Below are 27478 nucleotides of genomic sequence, written 5' to 3'. Positions count from 1 at the left end.
CAAATTTACATTAAAGTTTAACTAATCACAGTACTTCATGTATTAATTGAATAAAACTTATTAGCATCAGACAATAAAGGTTCGAAAAATGAAAGGCTCGCAAGAAGAAAAAAAGGCAGGATGGAAAAAATCTATATTCTCGCTAAACATTATTAAAGCAGAATAAAAAATTAGTAAACACATAAGTTAGTTCCAGTTAGTAAATACTTATGATTTGTAAAATAAAACTCAAATAAAATTTGTCATACTCACGCGTTAGTAGAAATAAATAAAAATAATAGCATAAAATACAGGGGAGAAAATGAATGGAAATTGGCTTACCTTAAGATAAAAGAAAAAATTTCTCCCGATCCTCCCAGGAAAGGTTGCTTGAAACGGCGTCCACAAATGCGCTCCTAGATCCCTGCTGAGCAACTTAGGGGGGCAAAATGTCATAATAGAACTGAACCGAGCTCTTACGGAGGGCCGGAACCCTCGGGGTACGCATGACGTGATATCACGTCATCAGCACCAGGGGATAGCGCACCATGACGTGATATCACGTCATGCCGCACTCAAGGTGTTAAGTTAATATTTAAAATGGCATAGATTTTCCTTTTGAGAATACTTGAGGAGAAAATAATGCTGTCCTAATCCTTCAACGTGAGAGCACAACAATTATAAAAATATTTAAGGAATATAATTCCTTTAATGTTAAAATACTCCAGATTTTAAATATAAGTTTAATTTTAGCAGCTACATATTACTTTTCACACCAATAAATAAACATTTTTCATAAAGTACTTAGCAATGGAAATCACGTGTGAAATCACCATGGAAGAGGCCACAATTCATGCATTTTTATTTAAAAATTCACACCACATTTTTGTCGAAAAAGGAATGCATCAACCATGAATCAAGCGTAGTTAACAATCAGAGGTAAATTTGATTAAAAAAATAAAATTTCTTATAAATTAAATAATTTCCTCCTTTTGTCCGCTTGAGGATAACAGTTAAAAAGTCATAAAGGGAGCAATTACATTTTTCCAGGTTGAATATGATATCCATCTAAATCATTTGCTGATCAACCTCCTGATGAGATCCACATAAGTATATTTAAATATTAGGGATTATCATTTTTTTAATCAATACCAGCAAACTGTAGCACACAAGTTATTAAAATTGAGTTGTGCTGCAACTTAGCAGTATTGATTTGTCTTCTGGTATTTATTTCTGAAATCCATAATTTATCTACTTACTTTCTGTTACAAAGTATTTTCTGACATGATTCACTGTTACACCTAACCAAGCAGTTGCCATGCCTACAAAAATAATTGAATAAGACTGTGCATTACAAACTTCAAGCTAATTTTATAAATTCAACGTGCTAATACCACTTCTGTGCTTACACTCTCAGTACCTTGTGTTCACTCAACTGGCTGTAATTAATGCTAGACATCCATTTTAAATTCAAAAATGCCTATATAATGTTAGTATTTCTTTTGGAAGAATAAATTTTTGAAAATCAATTGCAATATTTTGTAAAAAAAATGCACTAGCAATGCAATGAGTTGAATGTGGATTCGTGCTAAGAAAGGGTTCTACGGTCCACTTCAGTGGTTGGAGTAAGGGACCGGCTGGGTCCCAAATAAGAAGGAAAAGGATACCAGGGTAACTCACCCCAAAAAAAAAGAACTCCATGCGGAGAGGTTTCAAATATTATCATGCTACCCATAGCACAGAAAACGTTTTCCTTCCATAGACACAGGGCAGAAAGAATTCAGAATGACATTTGAGCGTCAAAACTAGGCAAAAAGTAGGCGGTGGAGTAGTGCTTAAATGGGTGGAAAGTACTACCGGTGTTATGTATTTCAACATGGATGTATCGCATTTCTGCCAAAAGAAGTCGGAAACAATTTCATTCAGTCATTTCACTGAATTCCACCCACATGTTTTATGCAAATACCACCCTTAGTTGTACAGGCACTGGTTTCTCATGCTATGCACTTGTAATGTATCATTAATAATTAGAAATTTTTGTCTATAACACCAGTCATAAAGAACTCATTTGTTGAAGTTCATTGACTGGACTAGAGTGCAGATCTTATACGAATCTTTCACTGCCATTAATGCAATATGTCACTAAAATATGAAATTTTACTAGTCAATGGTCGCACAAGTTAAATATCAATAGACTTCAGCCGAACAATATATTTTACATTAAAAGGACTTCTTCTGTGCATAAATGTTAAAGGAAATTGTGATAATTCATTATATTTAATACATTACATTTCATATTATTAGAAATCCAGACCACACAAATGTAAAGATAAACATTCTCTCATATTTAAGTGACATGTAAATTAAATAAAACAAAAGTTACACATGGATGACTAACTTAGGTTCTTCATGCTTCAAAAGAGTTACAACACCCTCTCCACGCACATATATTTGCAAGACCTAGAGTTTACTCACCTATAGCCTCAGTCATAGAGTCATTGGTCATTTCAGAATTACCAATCACTTTTTCGTCCTCTGTAAACATATGCTGAAAGTAGGAATCAACTCATTAATCAATGCACATAAGAATCAATATTCTTTTAACCCTCATATGGATTTACAAAATTAGTTACGTCGTTGGATTCTCGGCGCCGCAGCGGCGCCGCGTCATTTATTGCTATTATCTTTCAAAGTTAGCCAGAATTTACAAGTTTTCCAATTGATAATGGTAAATACATCTATTATCTTTATTTCTTACAGTGTTTTGCTAGATTTAAACCCTTATTGTTGAAGTTATAACAAAAAATCTTGAACGCTGCATTCTTTTCCATTTCTTGCCGTAATGCTCTTTATTTCAGTTCCCTTTGTTTGTTATTTTTGAGTGAAAGTTTTAATTTCATGTGTTATTGTTGTTTGAAATATTTTTATAATATGCAGAGCTTAACAAACTCCGCTTTTTAATGATTATATTGTTTATAATTTTATGTATCTAAATACTAAAAATGATGACGGAATAAAATTCGTTTATGCCCATATGACATAATTTTGCTTCACTGCGTCCACCCATTTGTTATATCTTTGCAGTTTATATAGAAGGAAAAGTTATTAAACGTTAATAATGGAACAGCTGTAGGTTAAGTGAGAAGAGACGAGTGTTACTTTCGTGATTTTTACAAGATTCTGGCGATCAAGACAAATCTTACGAATATTCTGGGAGCTTATGTCCTGCATTAAAAAAATCAAGTCTTATGGGTTTTGAAATATAAATAATATGGGATGACAAGCGACGTGTCAAAGAACCCTACGCTTCTTTGGAGTTGAAGCTAGAAGAGTCGGTACTCTTTTCCTACCACGGAGCCCTATTACCCCACTGGGGGCGTGTAGCCCAAGGGAAAGGTTTCCTTAGATATGGACGGGTAACTGTTTTGCGTGGGAGTGATTCTAGATTAGGTTTTACTCCTGGATTGGTGGGAAATCAAAAAAAAAAAATTCTTAGAAGTATGTGTTATTGGTGGTAGGGAAGAAGGATTAGCTGCCTTTTTTTCGTCCAGCTCTGCGTGAGAAACCGATGAAAGAATGCTCTGGGGTGACAAAAATACCCTCACTTTAGAAGGACTTCCCTTACATTTTCTTTCCGTTTCCTTTCTTAGCGTTTCACTGACCCAAACATTGAGACTGTCCATACCTTCCCACTAAGCTCCCTTATTCGTCATTCACCACCTTCTTCCCCCCTCCCACAAAACTTGATTGAACTTATCTCCACCCTAATGACCCACCCGAGCTGGACCTTCTTGGAAGGAAGGGAGGGCCACCGCGGGGCGTTTTGACAAGGCTTTTGTTCCCTGACCCTCATGCAGCGTTGCAAGGATGAAGAAAAAGCATTATTTTGTATCTAATTGCCTCCTTGCACTCCCAACCTTTTTCGCGATAAGGATTTTCTACTCCTACCTGTCCTAACGATCTGGGTATTCCCCGATCCTTGGCAGTCGAAACACAACCACCACTTCACCTCAAAACAACCTCTTGGCATTCCTTCTCCTCTCTCCTCCTCACTCACCCCTTTACGTTAGTAACATCCCCAATGCATAAAACATCTGTGCATTTCAGTACACAAAGAAACGAGAAATATGTTCACAAATTTTCACCTCACGGTAAATTGTCTTTTCACCTATTCATAATGAAACGATTTTTACCATGTAAAGTCTAAACTCATCGTCAGGAAAGAGAAATTATTTTACTATCACACAATTAGTTGGGTAGTTATCTGGATTTCACCCCAATGGTAAACTGTCATGTCATCAGTAACTATATAAACGCTTGCAATTTTGTATAGACTATCTTAGACGCAAAGGGATTTTTTTTTCGAATGAAAGGTACAAGACATATAACAATAACTGTGCGATGTGTTCTTCACGGTAGTCGGTGAAACTTCTGAATCTCCTGGCAAGTTACAGTTACTCATTCAGCGAGAAATATTCACACAACGGTGAGGAAGCATTATTCTATGAATTCGGATAATGCATTGTGTTAAAGTTTTCTTAGAATTGCGGCTTGGAGTAATTCTAAACAGAGTCACCCTAGGGTTTACCCAAAGGTGACTTTCACCACGGCAGGTACGTGGGCGCGGAGCGGAGAAGGTGTCCAAGCAAAACTAAGTCGGAAGCCACGGAAAAAACAAGATAAACTTGGCTAGCCATGAGTTTCTATGAATAATTCTTGCGAAAAGATGAAGTTTTGCCAATGAACATTATAACGAAGCAAACATAATGATTCTTAGCTAAAAGAGGAAGCACAATTGGTATTGTATTATTTTTCTTTTGTTAAACAATTTCACTTGGTTTATAAGTTTAAAAAATTAAATAATAGGATTATAAATATATTATTGCATTTCATATGAAACATAATTGCTTTGACATTAGCGTTGAGAGTGCAGACCCTGACGTAGCGACGAGGAAATTCTCGGCCCAAGCAAAACTAACTCGGAGGCCCATGAAAAAACAACTTTGACTAGCCATGAGTTTTTATGAATAATTCTCGTAAAGAGATGAAGTTTTGTCAATGAACATCATAACGAGGCAAATATATTGATTCTTAGCTAAAATAGAAAGCAAAATTGGTATGGTAATATTTTCCTTTTGTTTTTCAATTTCATTTTGTTTATAATGTTTAGAAATATAAATAGTATGATTATAAAGATATTATAGCATTTCATACGAACTATAAGTGCTTTGAAATTAACATTGGGAGTGCAGTCAACGACGTAGCGACGAGGAAATACTGAGCGCCGCAGCGGCGCCGATAATCCAACGACGTAACTTTTTCCATTAGAGGCCAATAAAATGTAACCTATCGATACTATGCTAACAAAATTTTATATGTAGACGAAGAAAGCAGAAAAAACAGACTACTGAATATTTCAAAATGATTCATTCGAATAGAAAATTTTTACACCATTTTTAAAACGACGAGCGCCGCTAAGGCGCAGCAAATCCATATAAGGGTTAATACACCATTCTTTTACAATATAGAACTATCATCCACACATATACAGCAATGAACACTTTGTAATTTCTTTGAACAATGAGACAGTCTTTGAATAATGTTCATTCTAAATTGAATAACTGTGCCATTCCTGTAATCATTTATACAATTTTTATCGTTGACTTCATTTTCTCATGATTCATACCGAATGTAGAGCTACTTTTATAGCAGATAGTAATTCCATTACCCAACGGAAAACTAGACTGTCCATGGAAGCGATATACATTAATAACATTACCAACCCTACCAAGGTTATAATTCCTGATTCTTCATTACTTCTGTGGGTACACATCAGACTCCCTTGAGAAAGCGACCAGAATCGGTCGGTTATGTTGGGCCATCCCAGTAATTGACGCGGTGACATAGCCCAAAAGTTTTTATTCAACAGTAATAATTCCTGTGCTGCAAAGAATTAAGGCTATATTTTGGTACATGGCAATTTTTTTGTAAAGTAAATATCTGCGTAAACGAAACGACAATTCTTCTGTTTTGGTCCATTATAAAACTAGGGGATTCCATATTTATTTAAGAAAATCATTCACTTAATTGTTCACCCAACTGCGGTCCTAACCATGGTCAGTAAGACCTTAGGCCTACACTATCATCTGAACAGGAATAGGGTGGTTTCGTGTTACAGTAAAACCTCAATGTAGTGAACCTCTTTACATCGTAAACCTCCATACTTCGTACCAACCCTCTGATCCCATCAGATTTAGATGTAAATTTATAGGCAAACCTCTATATAGTGACCCTCTTTATCTCGTAAAACCTCCATGTATCATGCCAACGAGACACCCCCAAGACCGCCTAACTACCTCAGCAAATCGTACCGAGACAACTAGAGACCGCGAGAATGCAGCCGCGATTATGTAAATGGAATGACATTTTCAGCAATAAATTTTTCACGCTTATTTTTTATACACCTTAAATAATTACGTTAACCTTTAGTTAGGGCAATTTTGTTCCATATGAGAGCATACCTGGCAGTAAATAAGAAAAAGGCATCCAACTATCGTAATCAAATTAAGTGACAGTAAATGAAGACGGAACACATCGTTTTCTCTCGAATCATGGACAAAATTGCGCAATAGCACTTGCTTTCTTTTACTTATGGCTTTATTTTCTTGCAAGTGCCTACATACTATGTTCAGTTAATAAAAGGGGCCACCAGCGCACCCTGAATCACTTGCTGGTGGAAACATTTCAACTATCTTCACTCCCGTCCATGGAGACTGAATTACTCGACCGCATTGCTACTTCCGCTTCTAAAATGAAAATATTTCATGAATTCACCGCGACTTGAAATAAATCAAATACAGTTTTTCAGTTATTTTATTCCCATATTTCTCGGTGTAGCACTTTCTTACTGTTGTAATGTGAAAACTAATATTTTGTAGGGTTTTGCATTTTGACGTTCAAGGTGATGATGAATGTTTGTTTTGTTTCTTATTTACGTTGCCAATATAAAAAAGTGATTGTTGTGCGGCCTTGGGATATAGAAGACGAATAAAATAGTTTTTTGTAACGAAGGCCTAAAGGAGACTTTTTTCGTTTTTGACAGATTATGAGACTTAAACACTAAGTGTTGATGCGAAGCGAAGTTTTCTTTTGATGGTGTGAACGGCGAATACGTTTGAGGTTAGAAGAAGTGAACCCCATAATTGTTCTTTGTAAGTTCGGAATCATCAAAAATGGCGGAAGAAAAGAAGACGTGTATCCCAATACTCGACAGCGATAATTACGATGTATGGGCTGTAAGAATTGAAGCTTTTTTAATGAAGAAAGATTGTTGGGAAGCGGTAAAAGGTTTCCATCCATACATAGCATTCGGCAGTGATGGAAACGAGATAGAAATGGAAGACGAAAGCCAACTCCCACCACAAGAGGTTAGGCGCCGTCAGCGACAAAATCAACAGGCCAGAGCCATTATCATACAATACGTAGATGATTCATTTTTGGATGATATCGTGGGACTGGACCTAGCGAAGGATATGTGGGAGGCATTAAGAGACATGTGCACCACTTACGACGTGTTCCAGGAGATAATGTTCCTAAAGGAAATGGTAAATACCGAAAAAACGGAAGACCTTTCCAGGATGGAGTACATGAGCAAGATCCAGAATTACAACCGTAAAATTACTAAGTGTGGCATTAACCCTTTCACTGCTGTTCAATCTCCGGAAACCTTCTCCTCACATGCGGCGAAAATGTTAAAAAGCGTTTCCTGAGCCCATGGAGCAGGTACTTCCAGGATGGGTGTGGTACACCCTCCGAAGGGTCGCTAATCCCTGACCCTATCCTCGACGAACTCACCCACGCAGGACCGTCTCATCGGCCCTACCAGCGGGGGCCCTACCTCCGGAAAATGACCGCTCTGACTGCAATTTTAAAATCAATCAATCAATCCGATCATCACAATATGATTGTTTTCATCGCACTCCTGCCAGTCAAGCAATCAAGTACGTCTTTAAACCGTGTCTCTGCGATAAAAAATAACGATTTTGTTAACCTTGGAACAAAACGTGGCTGCGGACCACCGGAAAAGAGCCTTTATATCAAAGTTAACAAAATCATTATTTTTCATCGCAGAAACACGTTTCAAAGACGTACTTGATTGCTTGATTGGCTGGAGTGCGATGAAAACAATCATATTGTGATGATCGGATTGATTGCTTTATTTTCAAATTGCAGTCAGAGCGGTCACTTTTCCGGAGGTAGGGCCCCCGCTGGTAGGGCCGATGAGACGGTCCTGCGTGGGTGAGCTCGTCGAGGAAAGGGTCGCGGATTAGTGGGTCCCTTCGAAGTGCTTCGGCGAAAGTGCTGACCGCATGGCGAGGAGGAAGAAAAAGTACGTCCACCGCAGTCTGCCGTGCGGACGTACTAGGTACGTCCACAGCAGTGAAAGGGTTAATCTCCCGGATAGAGCACTGGCTGCGTTCTACCTCATGGGTCTGCCTCGAGAAAAATATGCTCGGTTTATACGAAGTATTTACAGAACAAATGAAGGAGACATAACATCCAAATATGTTAAGTCCCAACTCCTGCTAGAAGAGAAGAGAATGAAAAATGAGGATTACGCGAAGACAGAAGAACACAAGGTTCTCAAGGTAAAGAAGAAGCCAAACAAACCTAAAGTAAGTAGTGAAAATAAATCACAAAATGCTCCAAAGAAACCTATTGGGAGGAGATACATTTGTTTCACATGTGGAAAGGAGGGGCATACTGCAAGATTTTGTCCTGCCATACAGAAGCAAGATGAAGAAGAGAAGAAGTCATCAGCATCAGTAGTATCAAGAGGCTATAAAGTACTCTGCATGCAAAGAAATCCAAACCATGCAAACAACGGCATATGGATACTGGATTCAGCAGCATCGGATCACATGAGCCCTAGGAAAGATTTGTTTGTTGATTTCAAACCCCTCTCTGGAGAAGTAACTGTGGGTGATGGTACATCGCTAAAAATAGAAGGTCAAGGACAGTGACCATCCAGATGTCGAATGAATGTGGTGGATGGAAAATAAAGTTAACTGATGTGTTATATATTCCTTGCCTCCAAGACAATTTGATTTCGGAAGGGAAATTAGAAGAGAAGGGCTTGACCATTGTGAGGAGAGACGGAAAGACTACTGTTAGCGACGAAAAAGCTACGCTGTTCCAGGGGTATCGTGTTGGTTTCCTGTATTACCTCACTACTGAAGGGAGTGCTTCTATTTCACAAATAAGAAAAGAAGCTGAAGAACATGAAGGTATGAAAGCATGTAAAATTGCAGCAACAACATGGCACAAGCGTTTGGGACACCTGCACCATGAAGGGATAATGAAGATAGAACCATTGCGGAACTTAATGCCATGATCACCAAGTATTTGGACGCATGCATTATTATTTTTTTTATAAATTATATAGCTCCAGTTAAAAAATAAGATCATTACCCATAATTGAGAGATAATATTTAATAACAAAGCTTTTTAGCAAAGAAGACTTCTTTTTAAATCATTTCATATTGCTATCAACCAAGGCTACTCGTTACATAAAGGCAATCCACATTAATTTATTTTTATTTTTTACTCTATTCTCAAACCACTGAATACAGCTCATATTGGCCATTTTATATTGGGTTATTCAACATATTTAACAATCATGTGTGCATGAACTACCATTCCCTGAATAGAGGAAACCTACACTGGTGGGACTCAAACCAAGGAGCTCTTGTTTGGCAGGTGAGGACTTTACCCTACTGCCACCGAGGCAACCAAATATCAAATAAAAATTTAGTTCCCATTGCCTTTTCTAACCTACAGACTAAAGTGACTTCACTTAAGTCTAATCTTTATTGTGGTGCAGTAGCTAAGCTTGAGCTTTAAGTCAACTTCAGCACCATGATTGTCTACATCTGGAAATAGTTATGTTGACAGATGAAGATCTACGAGAGGAATTAAGTGATTCTGTGATCCAAAGCCATGGATACTTGAAGTAAACTTCCAAGCTCTGCAAATTAGCCATTTTGGACTTAGAAGGTCAAAATAAAAGACTGATTTCAGTCCCTGAGCAAACGCTATTTGGTGAGAGGTGATGGAGCCAGAGGAATTTAGAATTACTAAGGTTGACTTCATGGAATGACATATTCATAACGTACTCATAATCGAAAACACTTAGTCAATTCCACTCCTTTATTAAAACCATTGATGTTAAATTTTAACTTGCCATTCCTCCCACGTCTAATGAAATTGCCATGCCATATCCCCCTCGGCATCCTATGCAATGGTTTCAATGGCAGTGTGTGGGATTTTACTAAGTGCATTTGTTTACGTTATTTTCGATTATGACTCCATGGAATCTTTAATGTTTCAACGGATCCTCTACCGTCGTCTCAGTCTTAAAATTCCTTAAAATGTTTCTAAGTTTTATAAAACGGGTGATACCATGAGCAACAGGCATGGCAATTAGTTTTCACAGAAATAAAACCAACAATTAGATGAGAGACTCCACTAAATAAATTTGTCGATTTAATAACCCCAACACTAGAAAGTTAGCTAACGAAATAGAATGCTCAAAAACCACGTCATTGAATACAGTAAAACTTAACGTAACCAACGGGATGAGCCAGGGGTGGTGGGATGGGTATTATAATGTAGCATTTACAACATTTGAAGAGCATCAACCGTGTGAAAACATTTGCCTATGCAACTTAAGTACGGGTTCTAAGTAACTTAAGTGGAGGTGTACTTAAAAGAAGCTGGTGCCACCTAAACTACATCATCAATTGTAGTACCTTAAGTGACCAACTCAAGAAATCAGCCATTGACATAGCTATTAAAGCTGAACTCCCCTGGGATTTTACCAATTTCACTTTTTTCAACTGTTTGAAGTGAAGTCATCAGCACTAAAATCTCAGTCAGCAGAAGAGTTATGGTATCCTAATTTTTTTATCTCACTCACTTGAAGATACTCGGAGAAAATGAAAGTCGTGCCTCGCCATTTTATCTTTTCTAGGAGAAAAATTTCGACTCGGTTCATAATTGGTAGAGGCGTTTAGAGGAGGCATTAGCAATTTTGTATATTGCGATCTCATTAACCTGTTGGAGACCTATTTCTATGGCCATGTCTAGAAACATTTGACCCGCATGTGACTTGCAAAACAATGTGGTTCACACCACTGTTTGCTAATAATTATTCCAATGTATAGCATATTGTAAGCGCTCATGGAGAGAAAGTCATATTTAATTTTGTTACAATTTTAATTAATTTATAAAATTGGAGATGAAAAAAATGTTTCCTACAGAGTGTAGGACACATTTTTACACCATCAGTACACAGCTATGCCATATTTGTGATTATCTGGGAAAAATCAGTGGCAGGAGCAGGAGGCTGCTGTGGGCCACTCTGCGATATACAAGGATAAATATTTGAGAGGAAAGTGTAGGTGCAAATTAAAAAACATCCACTCCGGTACAATTATTTATTTAAACCTGAAGCATTATGGCATATTTTGGGAAATATGAAGTTCACGTAAAATTCCTTTAATTTTTCCACCATTTATATTGCACAAAAAGTGATTTTCCCTCGGCTTTCTATTAATTGAAAAACCTAGAGGATACCACAACATAAAATCACAATATGTATTTTTTATTTAATATTTCTATCTGTTTCTACACTTCGTAGATATCTCTGCTTCTTCTGCGTAGCTTATTTCCTTCTTTAACTTTCATGAAGGTAACTTATACTTTAAACTCCTTCCCTAGGAATATCTTCTATATTATTTCTACTGTATAGATACATTTTTCTCAACTTATACGCAACCAAACTCTACAAATTAGGTACCAAAATGCACAGAATTTATCAGAGAACATGCGACGGCATATCTTACTTCCTAAATATTGCTAATGTTTCCTAAAATTAGTTTTTAAATACTTAAAAAAAAGGGTCAATATTCCTGATGTTAACGGCGCACAAACTGATGCATTTGTTCATTTGCAACAATATCTCGCGTTCTTTAAATAACTTTTATCAAAATGCGGCTGATTCCACATTCAAGTCTCCTGCTGATAGGTAAGTATGAGTCATCATGTGCATTTAACAGAGGATAGTGTAATTACTTCCAATGTTGTGTTTTGAGAGGTCCTCTGACCTAAATTTGTACATGAATATTCCAATTAAATTTGTACATGAACATTCGAATTAAATTTGAACATATAACCCTACCTTTTTTTTTACTACATTTTAAATTAGAAACATGCCTATCCCTCTGTGGACCTGCATTGAAAAGAGCGGGGGAAGCCCGCTGGGAGCGGGCGCATCACGCTCACATATATAATAATAGGGGCACTTGATTTCCACCGAGCCTTCATTATCAGATATTATCCCATGAGGAATAGCAAACAAAATAGTACATTTTAATCAACAGAGAGACCTGTGGGGAAAACTTAATTTTTGCTTCAACTTTCATATTCCCTGATGGCAAATTTTTCATTGGCATTTCCTCAATCGGTTGCCTGGTTTCCTCTGAAGGAAGGAAACAAACAATCGTCTCACAATTTTGATGTTTGATTTCCTTAGATTACATATACGACCAAAGAAAGAGGCTTCAACCTCTTCTGCCTTTCAGACTGCCAAGTCCCATTGAGCATTTGATCTCTAGTTTCCCTCTCCAATTTTCACGCAACCTTTGTTTTAATTTTTACTGATGAAAGGAAATCACTCATTGAATCATGGCTGGCCAATTCTGTGTCACTTTGAACATCACAAATGAATCCATAATGATTGTCTGATCCCTCTTTTCGATGACGTTTATTTTTGGATGTTGCATATAAGTACATATGCCTTTTCTTCATGTATCCCTTATCTCTTTCTGAGGAAACAATTTTTTTGTAAATTCTCCTCGGCTCTTGCCCATTAGTTCTTTGTGAAAAATGCACATTGCCTTTCATATTGGAAGTTACTGATATAATGGCGCACCTAGTTTCGTAGGACCCCTTAGACATAAATTTACTCTCTTCCCTCTTATGTACTTTGCCACGTAAGAGTTGTAAAACTCCGCAAGATTGTTAGTGACATTATATGTAATAAAAAAACAAGGGACTGACTAGATAATAGACTGTTAGCATAAACGATATCCTCCCATAAACCGCAACTTAGGAAATGAGGGATCAAGTTTTTCTCTCCTTCTTTGGGCCCTTTGCAATAATATATATCACATTTACTATGGTTTTCGAGGGTTATATTTCCTTTTCTTTAGCCAGTTACTCTCCGATATCTCCACTTCACGTAACTAGTCGGTTGTTCCATTTTCTACTTTCCTAGAATCAAATCACATTCGACAGCAAGGTGGAAAACAAAAGGGTCTCTCTCAGAGGTTGAAGAAAAAATACCGATAGGTAGTACCGAGAGTCCGGTAGTACTTGGCAGTATTTAAAAGCGGTACTACCTTATCGATACTAGAATTATCGGTACTTGTATGGAGGTACTTCGACAGCGCTGCCATTTTATGTTTTATCAATGAGGCAACTACTAAAGTAATGAGCGTTGATAATATTACAAGCGAAAATAATCTTGTCATCCCTCTATTCCCAGACGTTTATTTTTGGACGTTGCAGAGAATTCCAGATGCCTTTTCCTCATATAATCCTAATTCCTTTTGGGGGAAACGATTTTTTTGTAAATTATCCTGGGCTCTACTTCATTAGTTCTTTACAAAAATGTTATGTACATCGTCTTTCATTTTGAATGCTACTGATGCAATGGCGTAACTAGTTTCATAGAACCCCTGTAGCATAAATTTACTCTCTCCCTTCCTATTTACTTTGCCGCGTAAGAGTTGTAGAACTTTGCAATATTGTTGTGACATTATGTTATAAAAAAGAAGTATGGAGTGATGAGATAAAAGACTACTAGCATAAGTGATACCCTCCCATATGCCGCAACTGATGAAATGAGGGATCAAATTTTCCTCTCCTTCTTTGGGCCATTTACAGTAATATATGTCACATTTACTATGGTTTTTGAGGGTAATATTTACTTATCTTTAGCCGATTACTCTCCGATCTCCACTTCACCTAACGAGTTGGTTGTTCCATTCTCTACTTTCCTAGAATCCAATCACATTCTATACAGAGGTGGAAAAACACAAGGGTCTCTCCTAGATAAGATAATTATCAGTATCCATGAGGATTAAACTGCACAATTTCGATTTTTTCCAGCAGGAATGTTAAATTCCGTGGCCACTTTGAAGCATTAATTATAAATAAAAGTATTCTAATTGCATATAACTTGAAACCTAATTTTATGAAAATTGCAGCCAAATGATAAATGTTCAAAATTGGTAGGTGTTATGACTTAATCTCAAGGTATGAATACATAACTTTTACCTATCAAGGAAAAATATGAATGAATGAATAATTGCTTATTCGTCAACCTCTGATTAAATGGGCAAATTTCACAACGGGCAAGATTTGGGCCAGCAGGTTCATTATTGCCATTGCTTTAACATTTCATATGGTACTCCAAAAATTGTAGTTTCCTTGCAAGTCAGACTCACTATGTTTATACAGCCATTAGAATGATAAATCTGCCAGGGATTGCCATAATAATATTAATTGTTTTTTATTTCTCATTTATTTTTGAAACAAAAACCTGCCTGTATTACCCAACCACATAATTTTTGTAATAATAAAGGATAAAAAATAATAATTTATAATATATTAATAATACTTTTCATTTCAATTATTAAATGTGTACACCACAGTTTTTTACAAGTCTCTTTCCACAATGCGATCAAATTAATTAAGATATAACAAAAGTTCGCTAAGAGCATGATACTAATATATCATGGCACTAATATACATGGTATATTAGTATCATGGCTAAGAGCATGTACTATATGATGGCCTCAAAAGTGCAATAGGAATTATAATAGAAAATAATAGGTAAACTCAAACGTGGTCGCTTCCCCATCTCTAAGCTGAATTGTACCAGAATTTCTGTATAAAATTCTCTGTATTGTTTTTCACTATGCAATGACCCACCATTAACAATTTTGATTTACTTATAAAACAAGTAATATGGCTGTACTTACATAAGACAATGCATGTTCAATGCTCACTATTAGGATATGTCATGACTCGTACAAAAAATACAATTACCTCCGAATATGCATGGCAATGAGTAACAGGGTAACCTTCCCTAGTCCATTTCTTATTTTCGAATTATTTTATGGTACTTCTACAAAACAACAAGTTGATTGATTATAGATATGAAAGATTTTTTTTAGCCACTGAAGGCAAGAAAATCAATGCTACTGAACAGTGAAATGAAGATATTTTTCTAAAGTAAACAGAACTGTGACCAACACATCGAATTTTATTTGATCGCAGTATTTTAGGCATAATTATTTACAATTCAAGATATGTAAAACCCTACCCTGTCTTTACATCAGACAAATGTAAACATATTTTCACTCACTTATATACAACAAATATTAAAATAACAAGAGCTTATTTGTCATGTTTTAAGTCTTCAAGATGAAAAAAACACAAAACGATGATTGAATTCATTGTATTATCTGTTATGCATTAATTTATATTGATTCCACACCTTGTGGTGAGTGGTAGCTGTTCAGAGAAATAATGATCAGCGTTGTACTACCACTTGAAAATGCTTGAAAATTTCATTTCATGGCCGCAAACTTGAATGATCTGTAACCTTAAAATAAATAAATAAATAATCCGATAAATTAGTTCGTGCGCAGCTTCTGGTTACAAGTGGCGTTACCACAAAAGTGGCACTTGATAAGTATGACGCTGCGTCTGTGGCTGTCTCCCCGTATGCTGAGCAGGTGACGTAGAATTCTGTTGGTGCGCTGGCAGAGCTGTGTGCGCAACAGAACCTCAAAGAACCAGAGTACCAACTGGTGGCTGAGTCTGGTCCTGCGCATTCGAAAACATTTGTCATTCTCTGCCAGGTGCTTACGCTAAGGGAGCAGGGGAAGGCTCGCACAAAAAAGCAAGCCAAACAAATTTCTGCCAAGCTGATGATTGACAAGATAAGGGAACATCTGGCCATGGCCTCACCTTTGATCAGTGAGACGAGAACGGTGAAGCAAGCTGAGAAGGTGAAATTTGAGGAGAAAAATTATCAGGCTGCCATTGATGGCTACTGCTCCATCAAGGATAAAGATGGTGGGAGTTCAGCTGGCAAGAATGTGAGCCAAACGCTCAGTACGTCTCACCTGATGCTGCAAGAACTCTACGGTCCTCAGCTGTCAATTTTGAGAGGTTTTGCGTTGAGCCACACACCCAAGGAGACTTTGGAGAAGTTTGCAGAAGGGAATGACCTTCCTCTTGATTACATGTTCATGAAATCTAATCTTGGGAATGCATTGTGCGCTGCTAGTCTGGGTACCACTCCGGAGTTGGTGAAATTTGGTGAAGGTCCTGACAAGAGTGCAGCTGAAGAGATGGCGTCGGTCAATCTTCACGCTCTGATGATGATGATCGGGCGCTGCGAGGAGGAGTGACCATAAAGCGCAGCAGCTCTGCGCTTTTTCAAATAACGGTGGTGCAGTCGACCACCATGTGGAGAGCCTTTATTTTTTCTGGCTGTGCTTGAAATGCATTTACATATATCTTTTGTTCTCTTGCTGATGAATTAAATTTATCTATGTTTTGTATTTAAAAAAAAATAAGAAAAAAAAAGTCCCTGCCGTCATTGTGTTTCTTGTCATCTGGATTTTTTTTCGGAGCGTGGTAGGGTAGTCCATCAATGCAGGTTCACTGTCGATTACGATCCAATCGTGACCATCCTCGGTTTTTCTTAACGGCGCCTCCTCCTGCTTTCATCAGGGCAAGGGCGACGTCATTTTCGGTGATTTCTGGTCCAGTCTTGCAGTTATTTTGTAGGTAGTTGGTGATGCCCTACGTGGTGGCCCCTTCGGTTTCATGGATTGCCTGGATAGCCTCCACTACTTTCCCCGCCAGACGCGGGTTTCTTCTCTTTTCTACTCCCTTTGCCGCCTTTGTTTGGCAGGATTTAGATGTTACGGGCGGAGAACCCGGCTTAAAACTGAAGCTGATGAACCAATACAATCATTTTTAAGGTCAATCCATACATTTCTTTCTGCCAGCAGGTGTGAAGTTGGTGTTGTTTCTACCAGCACTCGGTCAGGAGTTGACAGCCCTAGAAAAGAAAATCATATTACAATCGAGGACTCACAGATCTAATTTTTAAAAACCATTTGATAGATTGAAACCTATTCCCTTTAATTAATATTTTTGCTGGTTGCTAAACACAAATAAGGTTTCATTCTCTTTTGGCAATTTCAATATTGGTTCAATTATGTCTGAAAAGGGAAGGCAGGCATCCATAATAATCACTATATTGAAATTGTTGATGAAAAATGAAATCATCCCCTATAAAAATTTGTTCATTCAAAAGACAAATGTGTGCTCAGTAATTTTGTATTATGTAAATTGTAATGTTCTTGAAGCTGATATTTTAAATGACAAATAATTTTTCATTTAGGAATACTTAAGGAGAGAATAATGTTTTCCTTTCGTTCCTTTGCAAGTAGATCAGAAGTCAGTCTTTTTTGGTAATTTCAATAAACTACAATTTTGTCCAAAAAGAAAAGTCAGGCATCAAGAATAATCTCATATCAAGCTTGAAATTGCTGAAGAAAAATGAAATCATGCCCTTTTTAAAAAAAATGCATTTAAGAGACAAAAACATGTGTTCAGTGGTTATGGATTATACACATCGTAATGTTCCTTAACACTTTCAATGCTGACCATGTAAAACTCAAAATCGACCCCCGGTGCGGCTGTCGTTTTTTAATGCAAAACGCATGCATGGGTGCCAAAAGAGCTGGAAAAAATAATGAAAAAATTTTCTTGGCCCTAATTTGTTAGCTATGAATTTTTTTATTTATGACGTGATATCACGTCACCCGCACAGCGGGATATTAACGTAATGCGGGTTGCATACTGTCGGATTTTTCCCCGTGCCACCGTTTTCTTTCAATTTTTTTTCTGCGCTATGTATCCAAAAAATACGAGGAAAATGAATTTGTTATGCTCTACTGGTATCGCCATTGGTATTTTGCCACTGCCATAGGGAAATTTTTGGCTTAGATGGATAAACTCATCGTCAGGAAAGAGAAATTATTTTACTATCACACAATTAGTTGGGTAGTTATCTGGATTTCACCCCAATGGTAAACTGTCATGTCATCAGTAACTATATAAACGCTTGCAATTTTGTATAGACTATCTTAGACGCAAAGGGATTTTTTTTTCGAATGAAAGGTACAAGACATATAACAATAACTGTGCGATGTGTTCTTCACGGTAGTCGGTGAAACTTCTGAATCTCCTGGCAAGTTACAGTTACTCATTCAGCGAGAAATATTCACACAACGGTGAGGAAGCATTATTCTATGAATTCGGATAATGCATTGTGTTAAAGTTTTCTTAGAATTGCGGCTTGGAGTAATTCTAAACAGAGTCACCCTAGGGTTTACCCAAAGGTGACTTTCACCACGGCAGGTACGTGGGCGCGGAGCGGAGAAGGTGTCCAAGCAAAACTAAGTCGGAAGCCACGGAAAAAACAAGATAAACTTGGCTAGCCATGAGTTTCTATGAATAATTCTTGCGAAAAGATGAAGTTTTGCCAATGAACATTATAACGAAGCAAACATAATGATTCTTAGCTAAAAGAGGAAGCACAATTGGTATTGTATTATTTTTCTTTTGTTAAACAATTTCACTTGGTTTATAAGTTTAAAAAATTAAATAATAGGATTATAAATATATTATTGCATTTCATATGAAACATAATTGCTTTGACATTAGCGTTGAGAGTGCAGACCCTGACGTAGCGACGAGGAAATTCTCGGCCCAAGCAAAACTAACTCGGAGGCCCATGAAAAAACAACTTTGACTAGCCATGAGTTTTTATGAATAATTCTCGTAAAGAGATGAAGTTTTGTCAATGAACATCATAACGAGGCAAATATATTGATTCTTAGCTAAAATAGAAAGCAAAATTGGTATGGTAATATTTTCCTTTTGTTTTTCAATTTCATTTTGTTTATAATGTTTAGAAATATAAATAGTATGATTATAAAGATATTATAGCATTTCATACGAACTATAAGTGCTTTGAAATTAACATTGGGAGTGCAGTCAACGACGTAGCGACGAGGAAATACTGAGCGCCGCAGCGGCGCCGATAATCCAACGACGTAACTTTTTCCATTAGAGGCCAATAAAATGTAACCTATCGATACTATGCTAACAAAATTTTATATGTAGACGAAGAAAGCAGAAAAAACAGACTACTGAATATTTCAAAATGATTCATTCGAATAGAAAATTTTTACACCATTTTTAAAACGACGAGCGCCGCTAAGGCGCAGCAAATCCATATAAGGGTTAATACACCATTCTTTTACAATATAGAACTATCATCCACACATATACAGCAATGAACACTTTGTAATTTCTTTGAACAATGAGACAGTCTTTGAATAATGTTCATTCTAAATTGAATAACTGTGCCATTCCTGTAATCATTTATACAATTTTTATCGTTGACTTCATTTTCTCATGATTCATACCGAATGTAGAGCTACTTTTATAGCAGATAGTAATTCCATTACCCAACGGAAAACTAGACACTGTCCATGGAAGCGATATACATTAATAACATTACCAACCCTACCAAGGTTATAATTCCTGATTCTTCATTACTTCTGTGGGTACACATCAGACTCCCTTGAGAAAGCGACCAGAATCGGTCGGTTATGTTGGGCCATCCCAGTAATTGACGCGGTGACATAGCCCAAAAGTTTTTATTCAACAGTAATAATTCCTGTGCTGCAAAGAATTAAGGCTATATTTTGGTACATGGCAATTTTTTTGTAAAGTAAATATCTGCGTAAACGAAACGACAATTCTTCTGTTTTGGTCCATTATAAAACTAGGGGATTCCATATTTATTTAAGAAAATCATTCACTTAATTGTTCACCCAACTGCGGTCCTAACCATGGTCAGTAAGACCTTAGGCCTACACTATCATCTGAACAGGAATAGGGTGGTTTCGTGTTACAGTAAAACCTCAATGTAGTGAACCTCTTTACATCGTAAACCTCCATACTTCGTACCAACCCTCTGATCCCATCAGATTTAGATGTAAATTTATAGGCAAACCTCTATATAGTGACCCTCTTTATCTCGTAAAACCTCCATGTATCATGCCAACGAGACACCCCCAAGACCGCCTAACTACCTCAGCAAATCGTACCGAGACAACTAGAGACCGCGAGAATGCAGCCGCGATTATGTAAATGGAATGACATTTTCAGCAATAAATTTTTCACGCTTATTTTTTATACACCTTAAATAATTACGTTAACCATTAGTTAGGGCAATTTTGTTCCATATGAGAGCATACCTGGCAGTAAATAAGAAAAAGGCATCCAACTATCGTAATCAAATTAAGTGACAGTAAATGAAGACGGAACACATCGTTTTCTCTCGAATCATGGACAAAATTGCGCAATAGCACTTGCTTTCTTTTACTTATGGCTTTATTTTCTTGCAAGTGCCTACATACTATGTTCAGTTAATAAAAGGGGCCACCAGCGCACCCTGAATCACTTGCTGGTGGAAACATTTCAACTATCTTCACTCCCGTCCATGGAGACTGAATTACTCGACCGCATTGCTACTTCCGCTTCTAAAATGAAAATATTTCATGAATTCACCGCGACTTGAAATAAATCAAATACAGTTTTTCAGTTATTTTCTTCCCATATTTCTCGGTGTAGCACTTTCTTACTGTTGTAATGTGAAAACTAATATTTTGTAGGGTTTTGCATTTTGACGTTCAAGGTGATGATGAATGTTTGTTTTGTTTCTTATTTACGTTGCCAATATAAAAAAGTGATTGTTGTGCGGCCTTGGGATATAGAAGACGAATAAAATAGTTTTTTGTAACGAAGACCTAAAGGAGACTTTTTTCGTTTTTGACAGATTATGAGACTTAAACACTAAGTGTTGATGCGAAGCGAAGTTTTCTTTTGATGGTGTGAACGGCGAATACGTTTGAGGTTAGAAGAAGTGAACCCCATAATTGTTCTTTGTAAGTTCGGAATCATCAAAAATGGCGGAAGAAAAGAAGACGTGTATCCCAATACTCGACAGCGATAATTACGATGTATGGGCTGTAAGAATTGAAGCTTTTTTAATGAAGAAAGATTGTTGGGAAGCGGTAAAAGGTTTCCATCCATACATAGCATTCGGCAGTGATGGAAACGAGATAGAAATGGAAGACGAAAGCCAACTCCCACCACAAGAGGTTAGGCGCCGTCAGCGACAAAATCAACAGGCCAGAGCCATTATCATACAATACGTAGATGATTCATTTTTGGATGATATCGTGGGACTGGACCTAGCGTAGGATATGTGGGAGGCATTAAGAGACATGTGCACCACTTACGACGTGTTCCAAGAGATAATGTTCCTAAAGGAAATGGTAAATACCGAAAAAACGGAAGACCTTTCCAGGATGGAGTACATGAGCAAGATCCAGAATTACAACCGTAAAATTACTAAGTGTGGCATTAATCTCCCGGATAGAGCACTGGCTGCGTTCTACCTCATGGGTCTGCCTCGAGAAAAATATGCTCGGTTTATACGAAGTATTTACAGAACAAATGAAGGAGACATAACATCCAAATATGTTAAGTCCCAACTCCTGCTAGAAGAGAAGAGAATGAAAAATGAGGATTACGCGAAGACAGAAGAACACAAGGTTCTCAAGGTAAAGAAGAAGCCAAACAGACCTAAAGTAAGCAGTGAAAATAAATCACAAAATGCTCCAAAGAAACCTATTGGGAGGAGATACATTTGTTTCACATGTGGAAAGGAGGGGCATACTGCAAGATTTTGTCCTGCCATACAGAAGCAAGATGAAGAAGAGAAGAAGTCATCAGCATCAGTAGTATCAAGAGGCTATAAAGTACTCTGCATGCAAAGAAATCCAAACCATGCAAACAACGGCATATGGATACTGGATTCAGCAGCATCGGATCACATGAGCCCTAGGAAAGATTTGTTTGTTGATTTCAAACCCCTCTCTGGAGAAGTAACTGTGGGTGATGGTACATCGCTAAAAATAGAAGGTCAAGGATCAGTGACCATCCAGATGTCGAATGAATGTGGTGGATGGAAAATAAAGTTAACTGATGTGTTATATATTCCTTGCCTCCAAGACAATTTGATTTCGGAAGGGAAATTAGAAGAGAAGGGCTTGACCATTGTGAGGAGAGACGGAAAGACTACTGTTAGCGACGAAAAAGCTACGCTGTTCCAGGGGTATCGTGTTGGTTTCCTGTATTACCTCACTACTGAAGGGAGTGCTTCTATTTCACAAATAAGAAAAGAAGCTGAAGAACATGAAGGTATGAAAGCATGTAAAATTGCAGCAACAACATGGCACAAGCGTTTGGGACACCTGCACCATGAAGGGATAATGAAGATAGAACCATTGCGGAACTTAATGCCATGATCACCAAGTATTTGGACGCATGCATTATTATTTTTTTTATAAATTATATAGCTCCAGTTAAAAAATAAGATCATTACCCATAATTGAGAGATAATATTTAATAACAAAGCTTTTTAGCAAAGAAGACTTCTTTTTAAATCATTTCATATTGCTATCAACCAAGGCTACTCGTTACATAAAGGCAATCCACATTAATTTATTTTTATTTTTTACTCTATTCTCAAACCACTGAATACAGCTCATATTGGCCATTTTATATTGGGTTATTCAACATATTTAACAATCATGTGTGCATGAACTACCATTCCCTGAATAGAGGAAACCTACACTGGTGGGACTCAAACCAAGGAGCTCTTGTTTGGCAGGTGAGGACTTTACCCTACTGCCACCGAGGCAACCAAATATCAAATAAAAATTTAGTTCCCATTGCCTTTTCTAACCTACAGACTAAAGTGACTTCACTTAAGTCTAATCTTTATTGTGGTGCAGTAGCTAAGCTTGAGCTTTAAGTCAACTTCAGCACCATGATTGTCTACATCTGGAAATAGTTATGTTGACAGATGAAGATCTACGAGAGGAATTAAGTGATTCTGTGATCCAAAGCCATGGATACTTGAAGTAAACTTCCAAGCTCTGCAAATTAGCCATTTTGGACTTAGAAGGTCAAAATAAAAGACTGATTTCAGTCCCTGAGCAAACGCTATTTGGTGAGAGGTGATGGAGCCAGAGGAATTTAGAATTACTAAGGTTGACTTCATGGAATGACATATTCATAACGTACTCATAATCGAAAACACTTAGTCAATTCCACTCCTTTATTAAAACCATTGATGTTAAATTTTAACTTGCCATTCCTCCCACGTCTAATGAAATTGCCATGCCATATCCCCCTCGGCATCCTATGCAATGGTTTCAATGGCAGTGTGTGGGATTTTACTAAGTGCATTTGTTTACGTTATTTTCGATTATGACTCCATGGAATCTTTAATGTTTCAACGGATCCTCTACCGTCGTCTCAGTCTTAAAATTCCTTAAAATGTTTCTAAGTTTTATAAAACGGGTGATACCATGAGCAACAGGCATGGCAATTAGTTTTCACAGAAATAAAACCAACAATTAGATGAGACACTCCACTAAATAAATTTGTCGATTTAATAACCCCAACACTAGAAAGTTAGCTAACGAAATAGAATGCTCAAAAACCACGTCATTGAATACAGTACAACTTAACGTAACCAACGGGATGAGCCAGGGGTGGTGGGATGGGTATTATAATGTAGCATTTACAACATTTGAAGAGCATCAACCGTGTGAAAACATTTGCCTATGCAACTTAAGTACGGGTTCTAAGTAACTTAAGTGGAGGTGTACTTAAAAGAAGCTGGTGCCACCTAAACTACATCATCAATTGTAGTACCTTATGTGACCAACTCAAGAAATCAGCCATTGACATAGCTATTAAAGCTGAACTCCCCTGGGATTTTACCAATTTCACTTTTTTCAACTGTTTGAAGTGAAGTCATCAGCACTAAAATCTCAGTCAGCAGAAGAGTTATGGTATCCTAATTTTTTTATCTCACTCACTTGAAGATACTCGGAGAAAATGAAAGTCGTGCCTCGCCATTTTATCTTTTCTAGGAGAAAAATTTCGACTCGGTTCATAATTGGTAGAGGCGTTTAGAGGAGGCATTAGCAATTTTGTATATTGCGATCTCATTAACCTGTTGGAGACCTATTTCTATGGCCATGTCTAGAAACATTTGACCCGCATGTGACTTGCAAAACAATGTGGTTCACACCGCTGTTAGCTAATAATTATTTCAATGTATAGCATATTGTAAGCGCTCATGGAGAGAAAGTCATATTTAATTTTGTTACAATTTTAATTAATTTATAAAATTGGAGATGAAAAAAATGTTTCCTAGAGAGTGTAGAACACATTTTTACACCATCAGTACACAGCTATGCCATATTTGTGATTATCGGGAAAAACCAGTGGCGGGAGCAGGAGGCTGATGTTGGCCACTCTGCGATATACAAGGATAAATATTTGAGAGGAAAATGTAGGTGCAAATTAAAAAACATCCACTCCGGTACAATTATTTATTTTAACCTGAAGCATTATGGCATATTTTGGGAAATATGAAGTTCACGTACAATTCCTTTAATTTTTCCACCATTTATATTGCACAAAAAATGATTTTCCCTCGGCTTTCTATTAATTGAAAAACCTAGAGGATACCACAACATAAAATCACAATGCGTATTTTTTATTTAATATTTCTATCAGTTTCTACACTTCGTAGATATATCTGCTTCTTCTGGGTAGCTTATTTCCTTCTTTAACTTTCATTAAGGTAACAAATATTTTAAACTCCTTCCCTAGGAATATCTTCTATATTATTTCTACTGTATAGTTACCTTTTTCTCAACTTATACGCAACCAGACTCTACAAATAAGGTACCAAAATGCACAGAATTTATCAGAGAACATGCGACGGCATATCTTACTTCCTAAATATTGCTAATGTTTCCTAAAATTAGTTTTTAAATACTTAAAAAAAAGGGTCAATATTCCTGATGTTAACGGCGCACAAACTGATGCATTTGTTCATTTGCAACAATATCTCGCGTTCTTTAAATAACTTTTATCAAAATGCGGCTGATTCCACATTCAAGTCTCCTGCTGATAGGTAAGTATGAGTCATCATGTGCATTTAACAGAGGATAGTGTAATTACTTCCAATGTTGTGTTTTGAGAGGTCCTCTGACCTAAATTTGTACATGAATATTCCAATTAAATTTGTACATGAACATTCGAATTAAATTTGAACATATAACCCTACCTTTTTTTTTACTACATTTTAAATTAGAAACATGCCTATCCCTCTGTGGACCTGCATTGAAAAGAGCGGGGGAAGCCCGCTGGGAGCGGGCGCATCACGCTCACATATATAATAATAGGGGCACTTGATTTCCACCGAGCCTTCATTATCAGATATTATCCCATGAGGAATAGCAAACAAAATAGTACATTTTAATCAACAGAGAGACCTGTGGGGAAAACTTAATTTTTGCTTCAACTTTCATATTCCCTGATGGCAAATTTTTCATTGGCATTTCCTCAATCGGTTGCCTGGTTTCCTCTGAAGGAAGGAAACAAACAATCGTCTCACAATTTTGATGTTTGATTTCCTTAGATTACATATACGACCAAAGAAAGAGGCTTCCTCTTCTGCCTTTCAGACTGCCAAGTCCCATTGAGCATTTGATCTCTAGTTTCCCTCTCCAATTTTCACGCAACCTTTGTTTCATTTTTACTGATGAAAGGAAATCACTCATTGAATCATGGCTGACCAATGTTATGTCACTTTGAACATCACAAATGAATCCATACTGTTTGTCGTCCCTCTATTCGCAGATGTTTATTTTTGGATGTTGCAGAGAATTCCAGATGTCTTTTCCTCATATATTCCTAATTCCTGTTGGGGGAAACAATTTTTTTGTAAATTCTCCTGGGCTCTCCTTCATTAGTTCTTTACAAAATTGTGATGTGCATCGTCTTTCATTTTGAATGCTACTGATGCAATGGCGTACCTAGTTTCATAGAACCCCTGTAGCATAAATTTACTCTCTCCCTTCCTATTTACTTTGCCGCGTAAGAGTTGTAGAACTCTGCAATATTGTTGTGACATTATGTTATAAAAAAGAAGTATGGAGTGATGAGATAAAAGACAACAAGCATGAGTGATACCATATGCCACAACTGATAAAATGAGGGATCAAATTTTCCTCTCCTTCTTTGGGCCATTTACAGTAATGTCACATTTACTATGGTTTTTGAGGGTAATATTTACTTATCTTCAGCCGATTACTCTCCGATCTCCACTTCACCTAACGAGCCGGTTGTTCCATTCTCTACTTTCCTAGAATCCAATCACATTCTATACAGAGGTGGAAAAACACAAGGGTCTCTCCTAGATAAGATAATTATCAGTATCCATGAAGATTAGACTGCACAATTTCTATTTTTTCCAGCAGGAATGTAAAATTCCATGGCCACTTTGAAGCATCAATTATAAATAAAAATATTCTAATTACATATAACTTGGAAAGTAATTTTATGAGAATTGCAGCCAAATGCCTGATGATAAAAGTTCAAAATTGGTAGGTGTAATGACTTAATCCCAAGGTATGAATACATAATTTTTTCCTATTAAGGGTGTTCTATACCTCCGCAAAAAACGGCTCTGAAGACCTCAGTTTGCTCGCCGATTGCTCGCTTATTATAATTTCTGGAGAGAAATTGTTTTGGATATGGTTTAAGCTAAGATTATTGTTCTCGGCGAGCGAATAAAAATTATTTGAAAAGCATTTGTTAATTAGCTATTGGCGCTCAAAAACACCATTAAACGCCTGTTTTCTCGATGTAATTCTGCCATGTAGAAAACGCGATTTGAATATATTTTTTGGTAGATGAGTACATTCATCCTTCTTCTTGGAAATAAAATACGTTTCATGAATGTCACCTTCGTAATAACCACGCTGTAGCTCAAATTCCCGAGCATGTTTTCTCAACGTCATGCGCTTACGATCTTTTCTTCCATGGCGCTGCTGTATGATCCCCCACTCTCGGGGAAAGAGCTTCCCACCCCACAGCAGTCTCTCTCACTACTTCCCCTCCATGGTGTCTTGTGTCCCCTCCAACTGTTTTTTTTCCCCTCTATGCTTTCGTCGTCGTGCTAAGAAGCCCGTCTGAACCCGTGGTCTGGCCCCAGCAGCCCGACAGCTTTTTTTTTCGTTATTTTCCGAAGCCCAGTGTTCTTGTGTTGCGAGCGGCATGTTTGAAACGGCGCGCCGTTGGCGGTTGAAATAGCGCGAGTTATCTAGTTTTC

At 37.2% G+C, this 27478-nt stretch overlaps 1 protein-coding gene across 1 annotated transcript in view; it reads right to left on the bottom strand.

Moving 5' to 3' along the window:
- Positions 1-27478, bottom strand: part of LOC124172018 — a 41354-nt gene that overhangs the window by 4193 nt on the left and 9683 nt on the right. The window contains exon 3 of the mRNA XM_046551418.1: positions 2455-2527. Coding sequence (XP_046407374.1) covers positions 2455-2527 — 73 coding nt within the window. The remainder of the gene's footprint in view (positions 1-2454; positions 2528-27478) is intronic.

This window comes from Ischnura elegans (genome assembly GCF_921293095.1).
Source record: "Ischnura elegans chromosome 13 unlocalized genomic scaffold, ioIscEleg1.1 SUPER_13_unloc_1, whole genome shotgun sequence".
NCBI lineage: Eukaryota > Metazoa > Arthropoda > Insecta > Odonata > Coenagrionidae > Ischnura > Ischnura elegans.
Note: the sequence above shows the minus strand (reverse complement) of the source record. Positions and strands in the feature narration are given on the sequence as shown.